This window comes from Rattus rattus, chromosome 1 (genome assembly GCF_011064425.1).
Source record: "Rattus rattus isolate New Zealand chromosome 1, Rrattus_CSIRO_v1, whole genome shotgun sequence".
Lineage (NCBI taxonomy): Eukaryota > Metazoa > Chordata > Mammalia > Rodentia > Muridae > Rattus > Rattus rattus.
Genome location: NC_046154.1, coordinates 144,718,794 through 144,732,109, shown reverse-complemented (window position 1 = coordinate 144,732,109; position 13,316 = coordinate 144,718,794). Strand labels below are relative to the sequence as shown.

Sequence of the window (13,316 nt, the reverse complement as noted above, 5' to 3'; positions counted from 1 at the left end):
CCTTCAGTAAGTTCATATCAAAGCAAACTGAAAATCCTAAAGGACGCTGAGATTAAAATTGGAAGATGGGTAAGGTACAAAAGACAATGTACTAATAATTTGGCCTGGAGGGGTTGGAGAGAGGGCTCAGCAGTTAAGAGCATTGTCTCCTTCCACAAGGCCTGAGTTCAACTCCTAGCACCCACACGGCAGCTCAGTAGCTGTCTGTGGCCCCAGTTCTAGGGGATCCAACACCCTTGCACAGACAAAACGGGCAAAACATCAGTGCACGTAAAATAAGTTAAAGTAAGTAAATCATTAGAGAGAAGGAAAGGAAATATATTTTTTGCCTTTGCAAAACGTCCCTAAGAAAAAAAATAATAATTTGGCCTGGAGTGTCAGATCAATGGTAGAGCATATTTATCTTGTATCATGTGTTCAAGACCCAATGCACACACACACACGCACACACACACACACACACACACACACACACACACACCATCTGAACACAAACACAAAGATCAGATGATCAGATTATTTTCAGTTCCTAAGAAAATCTATTGAAGCAACTCTTTTCCTTAACTATTTTGAAGGTGAAAATGAGGTGACATCCACAATGTATTTTTACAAGCTGTGTGTAACATTGAAGGTGAGGAACCTGCAGAGTTGAAAGCCGTACATGTTCCAAAAGCAACAATCTGTTGCACACTTCCTGAGGGCTCTGCACACTGGGAGTTGTGCCTGCACGCAAATTGGAGCACCGCAAAGCAACAGCTGTCGGGGGACGGGAATGTTTTCCCTGTCTCATAAATGCATGCAGTCTGCATGTGTATATTTACACAAGCCTGCTTTCCCTGCAGGGAGAGAAAAGTCAGACTTATTGACGTTGTTTTTGACCCTCAAACTGAACTTGATACTATCAAAGTATGCTTTAATTAAAGATTAGGTCTAAACTATTTTTTATTTAAAGGCTGATTCTGGACAAATGCCTTCATTGTTCAATTTAAAATAATGTATGGTTTTAAGTAAGCAAAAGCAGCACACATTGTCGCTTCCTCTGTGTTTGTCACAGTGAGCACTTCTGACAGATGTTTCCTCTCTTCAAATATGCAAGGGGTGCTTGAACCTCAGTGATTTAAAAAATAGACATTAAACCCCTAGCTGCTGCTCATAAGATCCACCGAGAATACAACCGTACAGTGCTATGCCAGGAAGAGTGCATATGGTTACTTAACTGTCTCCCAAGTCCAAGCCATGCCGATAACCATAGAACCATGTATTTCGCTAATTTAAAAATATACTTGCAAAGGGTTAGGCTATGCTCGGTTTTAGATATCTTTAAGGAATATCAATACCTGCAACTAGTAATTCACAGGAATGTGCTCCCTCCATGTTGGTTAACTATTTATGAAATACCTAGTTGAGGTATTTGCTAAACTATGGAAGTTTCTTTGAATTAAAGGTGGATTCTAGGGCTGGAGAGGTAGCTCAGCAGTTAAGAGCACTTAGGCTGTCCCTCCAGAGCTCCTGAGTTCCCTTCCTAACACCCATGCGGCAGCCCAGCTGTCTCTAACCGTAGTCCCATGAGGTCCACTACCCTCTTCTGCTGTGCACATGCACAGAGATAGAACACCTACATATATAAACAGAGGCTTCTAGTAGGTAAAGTAACTGGCTTTCCTGGCTGGCAAGGTTGTGTTTAAACAGTTGTAATAACAGATCTCTGTGCTTCAAAAAGAATTTTAAGAACTGTGGGTTAGGCATAAAACTCTAGGATGCTTTTACATAAACGTACATGCAAAATCAAAATGCTTTTATTTTTGTTTTGCCAATATTTCATTCAGTATACTTAATTTCACATGCAAAATAAGCATTGAGTGGATAAGTAGATAGAAGGTTAACATTTTGATTTGCAGTTCTCAAGGTCTCTGAGAGTAGGATACACCCCCAAGAGCAGAAGTGGAAAGCAGAGTAAAGATTTCCATTCTAACAGGCTAAGCTAGTGCTCGCGAATTCTGGCTTCAGTGCTGTCAATATATGCCTAATTTAACATAACTCTTACTTTCCATTTTAAAAGGCTTATATTTTGAAATGCAAATCTTTGTTATTCAAACAATTTATAAATACTAGACTTCTTTAATAAAAGAATATTCCCACTCCAATTGAGAAGCTCTCAGTGATACCACTAAGAATATTCCCAGGTCCAGGAAGGTACAGAAGGTCACGCAAGGGAGGAAGTGGCTAAGGGGAATGGGCAAGCACATCCCTGTGCAGCTAACGCACCACAGGCACTCAGGCCGCAGCCCCAGAGCCCTGTGAGCAGGTATGCATGGGCTTGGATCAGAGCTGCTGGCAAGCCAGAGCTCCAGGTGGTTTAAGTAAATCCTGCCTCAGTCTTTGTCTTTAACAATAACACAATAGAGCAAGTGGAGAGATGGCTCAGTCAGTAAATGCAAGAGGTCCTGCGTTTGGATCTCCAGCACCTACAAAAAGCCCAGCAGAGCAAGCAGCTCAGGCCTGGAATTCCATTACAGGGATGTGTGGGTCCCTGAAGTTCCTAGTCAGCCAGCCTAGGCAAGGTGATGAGACCTGGGCTCAGTAAGGAACCCTGGCTCAAAAACTGTAAACAACAACAAAACATAACAAAAACAAACACAAACACAAAAGGTGTAGAGAAACTGACAGACATGGACATCAAACACCAATCTCTGGCCTTCACATGCACCTGCTCACAGGTACACACATGCCCACCGTGCCTCACACACAGAGGAAAACAACGTATTAGAATGGATAAAAAATAAAAATAAGCCTCCAAATACTGATTAGACATGGAGTTCCTAGAACTCATACACTAAAAACAGGAACTGAAAAATCAAGAGGCCTCGTAGCACAGTAGTTTGATGCATTATAAAGTAAAATATACAGTCCAAGTAACGCACAGAAAAATATACAGTCCAAGTAACGCACAGAAAACTTCCCAAGTGAAATGAAAATCTCCCCCAGTCCCAGAACTCTTCCTGGGTGTTTATACTGTGGTAATTGTAACCACTAGATGTTTAAGGCAACCACATATATCAAGTGGGATATGGATAAACAACCTGTAACATGTATATGATATATATGTATACGTGTGTTTTGTATATGTATATATGCATACACACATAAACATACATACTAAGAATGCTACTCTGCAATGAGAGGAAATGAACCATTGATATACTAAAACATGAATAGGCCTCAGAAGCATTATGTGAAAGTTGCTAGACTTTAAAAGAAACCTACTATGTGCTTCTAATTGTGTAGTATTTGGCAAAGGGCCGTAGTGACAGAAACTAGACCAGGACTTGCCAGGAACTAGAGAACGGGGATTGTGGCAGATAATGGAGGTGTTCTGTGTCCTTCTTCTTGTGGTACTTATAGTACTATATATACATTTTCTCAAACTTGCTGAACTAGTCCCTCAAAAGGATAAATTTAACTATAAAAGTTATTATTTATTTATTTTGAGACAGGATCTCTTTTTTTGCCCTGGCTATCCTGGAACTTGATATGTAGACCAGGCTGCCCTGGAACTCACAGAGATCTGCCTGCCTCTGCCTCTTGAGAGCTGGTTTAAAGGTGTGAGCCACCACACTAGGCTAAAAGTTATTCCTTAATTTGAACAATGAGTTATTCCTTAATTTGAACGACAATTTAAACTACACATAGTTGAAACCAATTTATTGTTAAATATATACAAAGTATATGGATAATATAAAATGTCCAAACATTTTGGTCTATGCTATGTGATATTTGCTTTTTAACTTTAATCACCAAAGACAATCAACATTATAACTCAACATATTTAAAAGACTTAAGAGTCATTCTAGACTTACACCACACTCAATGAATAAAATCTACAGCATTCTAATGTCATAGTTTTGAAAACTAGACAACTAGAAACTTCAAAGAAAGGTACACAATGAACATAAATTTGCACTGCTAATAATGTGTCATTCAATCCAAAGTATTCGCCTTAATAGACACAAACATTTCTGCAAAGTAGAAATACTCCACAGTATGGCGAATATTATAAACATTAGAGACAATCTACTTGGTTTGATCTCCGCCTTAGCCATTTACTAGGTATTCTACGCTGGACAATCCCTGGAACCCCTATCCTCAGTTTTGGTAAAAGCAAAATGAGAGTGTACCCATAAGGTACTCAGCACATGAAAAGTGCCATACGGCACCTGCTACTTATTAATTATGAATAGTGGAGTTTTAGAGTTACCATATTTAAAGTGACTGAAATTTAACTATAAAGGTCTCTTTCAGGAATTTGGACTTAGAATCAGTCTGCCTTGAATAGCAAAGATAGGACAAAAAGGGAGAGGCTCAGTGGTCTTTTCTTCTCACACACTGTTGGGCAACACAAACTCTGCTCTGCCGGTGCTGTCCAGGACACACACAGGCAGCAGGAGAGCCTCGGGCTAGCTAGAGTGATGCGTCCAGGCACACTTAGGGAGCTGCAGGCACTTCTGCACAGCCACAGCCATGTCTACCTCTCAAAGCAGGGAGTGGCTAGCCGAGCTTTCCCACCTTTAGTGTGTCCTGGGTTCTTCATTACCTTTTCTTGCATGCCAAGTTAATTACATACTGCTGTGTTGTCTTGTTTGTTTTGTTTGTGAATACAGGAATCTATCCTTGAAGGAATCTGAAAGCTTGCTAACAAAAACCGATATCCATGAACCTTACCTTCTCCAAAATCCAAAAGTAAAGGAAAATTTGTCTGAGAATAAGGAGTAAATTCTGCCTCCAGTGATTTGATTTCTTCATAGAACGAGGCAACAGCGTGTTTTGAGGGTTTATAGACTTCGTTTATCTTGGTGTGTATGTTGTTTGTTTCTTTATAGAATCTGAGACTTTGCTTTATGTGTGTGAATTCTGGGATCTATTTACTCTATTAGCTGTTAAATAAAATTTACCAGGAAATAAAATGTGGTTTCCTATTCAATAGGAGTCCTTGAATCAGGGGAATCTGAGTGTGCCTTCTAAAGCCTAAAGTCATTACAGTCTTAGGATCACTCTGATTGATTAACAAAGTCCGCGTTCTGGTTCATCGCGGTGTAAGAAGTGCTGCGTTGCCATCTTACTGCTTGGTATTTCCGACGTGGAAAGTTAGGAATCTGCAGTGAAATGTTGGCGAATCTATAAACGGCCGTGACACTTTATAGCCTTCAAAGAGGAAACCGCGCTGCTTCCTAACCCGGTTCAGAAAGTCCGGCTGGGCTGCGGCGAGGACCGCGTCGTCCACGGCGACGGCGGGCGCGGGCTGCAGCGCTGAGTCCCGCCGGCGCCGCGGCCAGCCTGAGCCTGCGGGCGAGCGGGTGCCGAGGCGGGAAGCCGGCCGTGGCGGTAGCGGGACTCTAGATCACGGTGTACTGAGGTTTTACTGCCAGAATCTTTACCTCGTAAAAATAAAGGCGGGCGGGGACCCACACTTGACGGCTCTGCCCCTAAGTCCCGGGGTACTAAACCGCGGGGTCCCACCTCAGCCCGGACGCTGCAGAGGGTTCTCCACCTTTCGGCCAGAGGGGGCGGAGCCAGGCGTCCGCCCCGCCCCCGAGCGGTTTGATTGATGAACCTGTCCACCGAGGGGGCGGCTCTGGGACGCGGCGGCCCCTAACCTAAGGCTCGGGTGGGGGACCCTCTCGGCCCGACTTTGCTGGCTCCCGCTGGCCGGCTTCGGACGCCTACATAAAAGGCGCACAGAGGAGGAACGGGGATGGAATGACCGCCCCGACGCCCCTGGCCGCCTAGCCCTGCTCAGCCGAGCCCCGCACCGCCGCTCCGGGGAAAGGTGAGGTGCCGCAAGTCCGAGGTGAGGCCGGGGTCCCGCAGCACCGTTTCCCCGGGCGGGCGGGTGTCTCCGCGGGGACCGGAGGCTGAGCCCTCTGCGCCCTCAGAAGCAGCCCAGCACCTGGGGACTCCCGCGAGCCCGCGGTGCCGGGTCTCACGGCCGCCCCGCTCCTTTGCAGTGCGCGCCGCCGGAACCGGAGCCGCAGCCGCCATGGAGCGCGGCCGTCCCTCCAGCAGTCCACGCAGCGCCGAGCCCGCCCCACCGGCCGCCGCCGCCGCCGCCCGCGACTCGAGCCCAGGGCAGACGGGAGCCGGGCCGACAGGCTCCGGCGGGGTCGCGGCGCGCTCCGGGGGTGGCCGTCCAGCGGCTGCGAACGCCGCGCGGGAGCGCAGCCGCGTGCAAACCCTGCGGCACGCCTTCCTGGAGCTGCAGCGCACGCTGCCGTCCGTGCCGCCGGACACCAAGCTGTCCAAGCTGGACGTGCTGCTGCTGGCCACCACCTACATCGCCCACCTCACCCGCAGCCTGCAGGACGACACCGACGCGCCGGGAGACCCCAGTCTGGGCGCCTTGCGAGGTGACGGCTATCTGCACCCAGTTAAGGTAGGCAACACTTCGGGGTTGGGAGCCCTCGAGCCACCCTGTCACCGTCCGCGGGCGATGGTAACAGGATCCCCACTAGAGTCTGCTTCTTAACAGTTCGGGCAGCTGAAGCGTTTAATTCTACCTGGGCCCACATACAGATTTCTCTAGTAAAGATTTTCGGTCTTTCAGGGTGAAAAAATGGGGAGGCTGTTGTACTTTCTGACAACCTGGTAACAACTAAGTTACATTCATGCCTTGGAGTGTCAACGGTCTTGACTTGAATAATTAAATTCCTATTGTCTTTTTCTTGAGCTATCCCAAGGTCTTCATGAATTAAACGGAATCATGGAACTAATTCTTTGCCCCTAAAATAATTATTTAAAAAAAAACCTGCCAAAATCAGTAAAAACAAATGACAGCATTCTGCATCCCCCAGAGTAAAATTGCAATCAGTCAAATTTTGTGGACTACACAGCTACCAAGAATGTTAGAAAAAAAAACCGTAATGTTTCCTTTACCTGTCATATTAGATTGGCATGCATGTTGAGTGGATTGGTCTGTATTCAAATTAGCCAAGAGAAAACATTTGGCATGATTCCTTTACATATATGTGAAGCGGTCATTAGTTTGACGTGTGACTTGCGTTTTCTCCTGTAGTACAGTGGTCTCTGCATCATCATCATCTAGATTTCTTTTGAAGCTTTCCATTGATCTTTCTCTTCAGAACGAAGAGTCTCTATATTTTCTAAATTTAAGTGTTCACATTTGTGTCACACTATTCTGAAGTATTTGAACACAAATACACACAATTAGAACTTAATTGTAAATATCTAAGTGTTGAATGGATTATAAGTTAACAAAAATGAGGAATTACATTTTGCTTAAATGTGATAAAACACATCCTCTAATTTTATTTGTGCTTAAAATTATAGAGTGCATTTTAACAAAAACTTACTTTGAAAATACTATTAACATGGTGATAGACTTAAAACAGTTCAAATGCTGAGTGTGGAAACGTGAAATATTATTTATAACAATAATAGAACTCATTCTGTCCCTGAATTTTATAATGTACTGAAAAGTCACTCATTAAAATTAAGAGTGTTGTATGACCATGGGCAGTAAATTAATGGCAGCCAAATATCCCGCTAATAGTCATCTTTGACTTGATATTTATCGTATATTCCAAGAAAGTCTATTTGAACATTAAGATTTCAATCCCATAAGCAGAAGTTAAATGCTTCCCTCATAGTTAAACTTTGGAAGGAGGTCAAGCCTTTCACCTCAGTGCCACCGGAAGCTTTCTTGACTGAGAAATGCTAGAGACAGCGGGGTTAGAAACGGGCACAGCAAGCTAGCATTGCACTTGACTCATGTGACTCATGTGCCAAACGCTCTCATCGTCAGAACTGTTTTAAGGAAAATCAATCTAATCTCTGTCTGATTTTAAAAGACAGTGCCCATAATATCTAAATCTCTAAACCTTGAGATAATTATAGAAGGCCAACGATTATGTCATAAAAGATGAAGTTGGCAGTAGTTAACAAATTGCCCACCTACGTTTTATGAACACTCAAAATGTTTAAAGTGTATCCTTAATACAAAGGCAATGAAAACATTCTGATCCTTTTACTTTGAGCAAGTAAACTCCCATAAACTCCCGCAGATTCCCTTATTGTTTTCAAGTCACGGGTCCTCTAATGCAACAGTGTTACTAAGTGCTGCTGGAATTACTAACAATATTTTAACAGGTATTCCAGTTCTGTCACTTTGAAATGTCAGACCTTCTCACCAGTCTTACCGGCATGTTAGAGTGATTGGGGACTTTGGAGTATCACAGAGGCATAGTCGGGGTGAGCCTCATGTTAGGAGTTTGCAAGGCCTTGGCTTCTGTTCATTTAACTGGAAGGGAGATTTAAGAACCGAACTTCTGCAGCGTGGTCTGAATCCATTTTTTTTTTTAACTTGGAAAATTGGCAGTTTCAGTCAGCACTAGGAAGGCCCAGATAGTACCAATGACTCTCTTAATTGCCAAACTCCATGAGAGTCATTGTCCACGATAATGATAAGCAAGAATTTAAAAACGTCAGTTAATTGAAGTGAGAGAGCATTTTTAAAGGTCTTCGATTTGAGCTGAGTTCCGGTTAATTGCTATGTCTTTATACATTTACACAAAACAGCATTTTAAATACACCTTGAAGTAGAGAACAGAGCATAGTGAGGTATACGTGCCCATGAGGATGCCGTAAGTTTACTACTCTGTATGCAGACCTGGGAATTTATAATGCATAGGACTTAAAACAAGCCGGAAACAGAACAAACACACCTTAGTGGAGAGCGAGAGTCAGACCTGTACTCCCTGATCACGTCTGGAGACATTAAAATAGGACTTTTGTTGGCTGCCAGAAAAACCGACTTTCCAGGGAAAGTCACACACCCGCTCACTGCCATTTTTACTCTTACTATTTCTTCGGTTTCCATTTGACATATGAAATCCCCCTATGTGTGAGATCCGGTGCTGTGCTTCGGTCTGTGCACACTGGTGTTCAAATGATGCCGCCCCGAACAACTGTAGCCACGCACGCCCCAGTCAGAGTGACTGTGTCTGTCCCTGCAGACATTGGCCATCTGTGCTATAAATGTCCAAAGTCGTTTACTCATGCATGTTAGAAAACATTAGGTATATTATCACTGTCGGTAGTCAGATACCCAGGGACAGAAAACCCAAACTCAGAGGTGCAGGCTGCTTTGTGAAGTTGCCTGCCTGTCTGCCTGCCCCTGCTGTTCAGGGCCTGCCTAATCCTCTCTCTCTAAAGCCACTGTTAGCAGATGTCTATTTTTCATATAACTGAGCACTGCTTCTTCAGAAATAATGTTTTAAACTTAATTTTAGGATGAACTTGTAATTAAAATACAGTCATAGACCTCCATTTCAGCAGTAGTCACTCTCCTTAGCTCCCTGCGTGTCTCGTCAAACACTCAAACTTGTTATTTTTACAGTTATAATTCAAGGCCTTCACTTGTATCACTAGTATTGCCAAGCAGTCTTCACATTGCCCACAGACTTTGTAATTTTAATCCTTACTAGCTAAATAAATCTCATTAGCATTAATGTATCTTAAAGTTTAAATATTGTATACCTTCACTGTCCGTCACAGGTACTAACTTTCAGATTCTTACTTAAGTGCTCTCTTTTCAGAAGTGGCCCATGCGATCAAGACTGTATATCGGTGCAACTGGTCAGTTTCTGAAGCACTCTGTCCCTGGAGAAAAGGGAAGCCACAGCGATGCTCCAGCCGCCTCCCCGCCGTAGGCCATGCGATGGGGCCTGGCAGAGCAGTAGCTGTTATCAAAGACTGGGAGATAATTGTATTTATTGCATTGGACCTAACAAACACTGTTTCTGAAAGTTTACATTGTAACCTGTAGTTGAATATCAAAATCTGTGTAAATAAATGTGGAATGGAATAGTCAGCCCTGTATAAAAATATATAGCTTGTTAGTAATTGTGTCGATGCTGAATAAGAGAAGTATAAAAGGTGTAGTAAGAACAGAAGCTGTGTGAAGAAATGAGAGACGCACATGAGCGTAGAGTTGTACAGACCCAAACAACGCATACACTGTCTGTAGTGAATCTGTTACAAACTAAGAAGCTGATGCGAATACAGCCCTTTTAGAAAAGAGACTGCGGAGCAGGCATAGTGCTGTGTCTGCAATCCCAGTTCCGAGATGCAGAGACAGGTAGTTCCCTGTGAGTTCAAGGCCAGTCTGCTCTACATAGAGTTTGGGGTCAGCCAGGGCTACACAGTGAGACGCTGTCTCAAAGAATAAATAAAATGTGTTTATGTGTTTATATAGTATTCAATTTTTGTGAAAACCAGTGTGTATTTTGAGTTGGCCATTTCAGTTAGAAGATACAAAATCACTATTCAGCCTCTGTGTGTGTGTGTGTATGTGTGTCTGTGTGTGTGTGTGTGTGTGTGTATCTGTGTATGTGTGAAGATTGTTGCAGTAACTTTTATCTGTAGTTATTTTTTTCCAGATAGAAAATGTATATGGAACATTAGGAATGTTTTTCTCTATGAAACATGGTATAGTCACCTTTCAAGAGGTTGGTCAATAGTTGGATCTAACCATACAAGACCAGTATGAACAGGCTCAGGATTACTGGCTGTCCTGGGTTCATCACCCATTCTCCTGGCACCACCATATCCACCCTGTCTCCTTTCCCAGCCTGGGTACTTAGGCAAGCTCAGGTAGTTAGGCAGCCCGGGGAAGTGGCATTTTCAGCACTGATTTGGGAGTTCTGTCTGTGATCCGAACTGTGAGAGTCTACGGACACAGATAAACTCAGGCTTGAGTCTGCCTGCCCCTTATGAACCAGCAGACCTTTCCCACCGCACCATACACTACCACGGCCGAGGGTTCACACTGTCTTCTGACTAGACCAACAGTTCGTATTCAACAAGAGGAAGCAGCTTGGGCTGGCTTAGTGGGCAAAGGTGCTTGTCCCCGAGCCAGACATCATGAGTTCAGCACCACAACCTACACAATGGAAGGAGAGAACTGACCTCCACATGACCTCCACACACCCCACTACATAAAACATAACAGGAAGAGCACCCAGTGACAGCATTAGCAGAGCCCTGACTTGGATGATACCGACTTTTACCTCCTATCATTACAAAGGAGATAGATTTTTCTCTGATATTTAATTCAGTTGTTGAATATGGTAACAGATTTCATGAAGTTGGAAAATCTCCGAAGTCCCATGTAGCCAGAGTCATCAGTACACAGGTTTTGGGGGGAACATTGCTGAACCCTGAATGGGATATACAGAAACGAGACTTTTACCCCATTCCTTTGCTAACATGTCCCCCTCACCTCTCCTACCCTCTTTCAGCTGCAAAGTTTATTCATTTCTTGAGAACCCAGTTCTAAAGTTGCTGAACTCAATTTAAGGTTGGCAAGGAAAAAGATGTATTAGTGGACTTGGCTGAATTTATGTAACAGTCAAAAACCCTGCTTTCTGGCCGCCCAGCTTTCCAGTAATCTGCGGCAGTGAAGTTAAAGATCAGGTGACAGCGAAGCCTGCTGTTCAGATAATTCAACCTGTGGCCGAGTTGCTTTATATCTGATAGTTTGTAAGTTTTATTTATTTTAATGTGACTATTTTCCTTTACACGTGACCGATGAAGTGTTTCTACATGTCATTTGCTTTCTACACATTGCCGTAGAAGACAGTTGTGTGTGCACTTAAACTTCTATGAACACATTCACCAACTCGTTTAATATGAAAGAAAAAGTAAACTGTGATTTGGACTCGGCCGTTCAGTGTTAACTTCATCTGCACAGGTAGCATAGTTTTTATCATAAGGGACTAACTTTTTCGTCTGGAGGGAATATTAACTTCATGGCTTCCTGTCTTCATAAGAAGAGTGGCTTCGGACTGACTGGCTCATTGGCTCTTTCTCCTTCTGCCTCCCAGTAAAAGCTCCAGTCTCTTCCCGGTCTCCTCTTTGATCTGCAATCCAGTTCATTCACTAAAGCCTCAGCCCAATCGTCTTCATCATTTCAACTCTCTACAGCAGAAAATTAGAGTCTGTTCACAGTGGCCGTCACCCCCCCAGTCATGACACCCCTTGCTCTGGCCTGAGGAGAATGCTTCTTGTACTGTGTCACTTGTGGTCCTTGCCAGGTTACTTGAAGACAGACTGGAGAGTTTTACGAATGGTCACCATGCCCACCTGAGTTCTATTAGCACAGACATGGTCAAGCCAGACATGAGACTGTCAAACTTTCCTTAAAATTACCTCCTACAGGCCTGTAAACACTAAATATTGTAGCAAAAATTTCATGAAATGATTTTTTTTTCTAATTACACTAACCTATTAGTCAGGCCATAATTGTACAGCATTGTGGGGTGGGAGGACGACGGAGAAGGCTTTTGTTGAACTATTTTCTCTATCATCCAATTAAATACAGCCTTGCCTTTGATGCTGCAGCTCATTTCCATTTACCCCTTACAAATGTTTCCGTGTCCAAGAAGTGTATTTCATAGCACTCCACAAATCACTAAATAGACTAACAGCTTTAAGAAGATTTAAAACAATCCCAAAGAAGTTGCATCTTTCCAACTACAAGTTCAAATGGGCAGACTGCTTCAAGTCATGGTGCAGACTAACGGGTATTACGAAGATAAAACGCTAACTTGAGAAGTGGTCTGTTAAATATACACTTTCTCTTTGTATGACTTGAACATGGTAGGTGAAAAATCTTTCTAGATTTTTCGGGACACAGTGCTGAGGGAAGGCACTCACTCAGGGTTCATGCCCTCACTGTGATGTCCTGGGCAGAGTGTGGAAGATGATGACTGATACATCTGGGTCACATAATCTACACAAGAAATCCTCGGTTAAGCTTCTTTCACTTCATGAGCTTTCCCACTGGAATTTCCAATTTAAAATTTCCTTGTAATGATCGTTTTGGGGCAGGAAAAATGCCATTTTAGAAAAAAAGAAAAACCTAGTATTTTTTCCTGACCATAAAAATATGAACATTACAGCTTGTGGTTATGTAAATTACTCATCAATAAAGCTACACTGAAAAGCGTGTGTGTGTTACCTTTCTGATCTCCGTGACCAGCTATCACACAGAAGCAACTTAAGAGAGGAAGCATTCCTTTTAGTTCATGGTCTCGGGGAATTCGTGTCACTGACCTGGTTCCTGGTTGTGTAAGCTGGAACATGAGTGAGGCAGTTTGTCACACGCAATCTTCAAACAAAGAAACAAAGAGTTTAGACTGGAAGCAACCACTTATAACCTCCGAAGGCCACCCCTAATGGCCAGCTAAACCCTACACCCCAAAGCCTCCACAGCCTTCCAAAACAGGGCCTCCTGCTGAGAA

General features: G+C 43.5%; 2 protein-coding genes across 2 annotated transcripts in view; both read left to right on the top strand.

The window, feature by feature from the left end:
- The window catches only part of Ppp1r42 (protein phosphatase 1 regulatory subunit 42), a 42,314-nt gene extending 37,375 nt beyond the window's left edge, over positions 1-4,939 (top strand). Inside the window, exon 9 of the mRNA XM_032890575.1 lies at positions 4,659-4,939. Coding sequence (XP_032746466.1) covers positions 4,659-4,770 — 112 coding nt within the window. The 3' untranslated portion in view covers positions 4,771-4,939. The remainder of the gene's footprint in view (positions 1-4,658) is intronic.
- Positions 4,940-6,034: 1,095 nt separating this feature from the next.
- On the top strand, positions 6,035-9,722 carry Tcf24 (transcription factor 24). Its single transcript, XM_032907446.1, has 2 exons — positions 6,035-6,427; positions 9,609-9,722. Exons 1-2 carry the CDS (start codon positions 6,035-6,037, stop codon positions 9,720-9,722), a joined length of 507 nt encoding a protein of 168 aa, XP_032763337.1.
- The last annotated feature ends 3,594 nt before the right edge of the window (positions 9,723-13,316 follow it).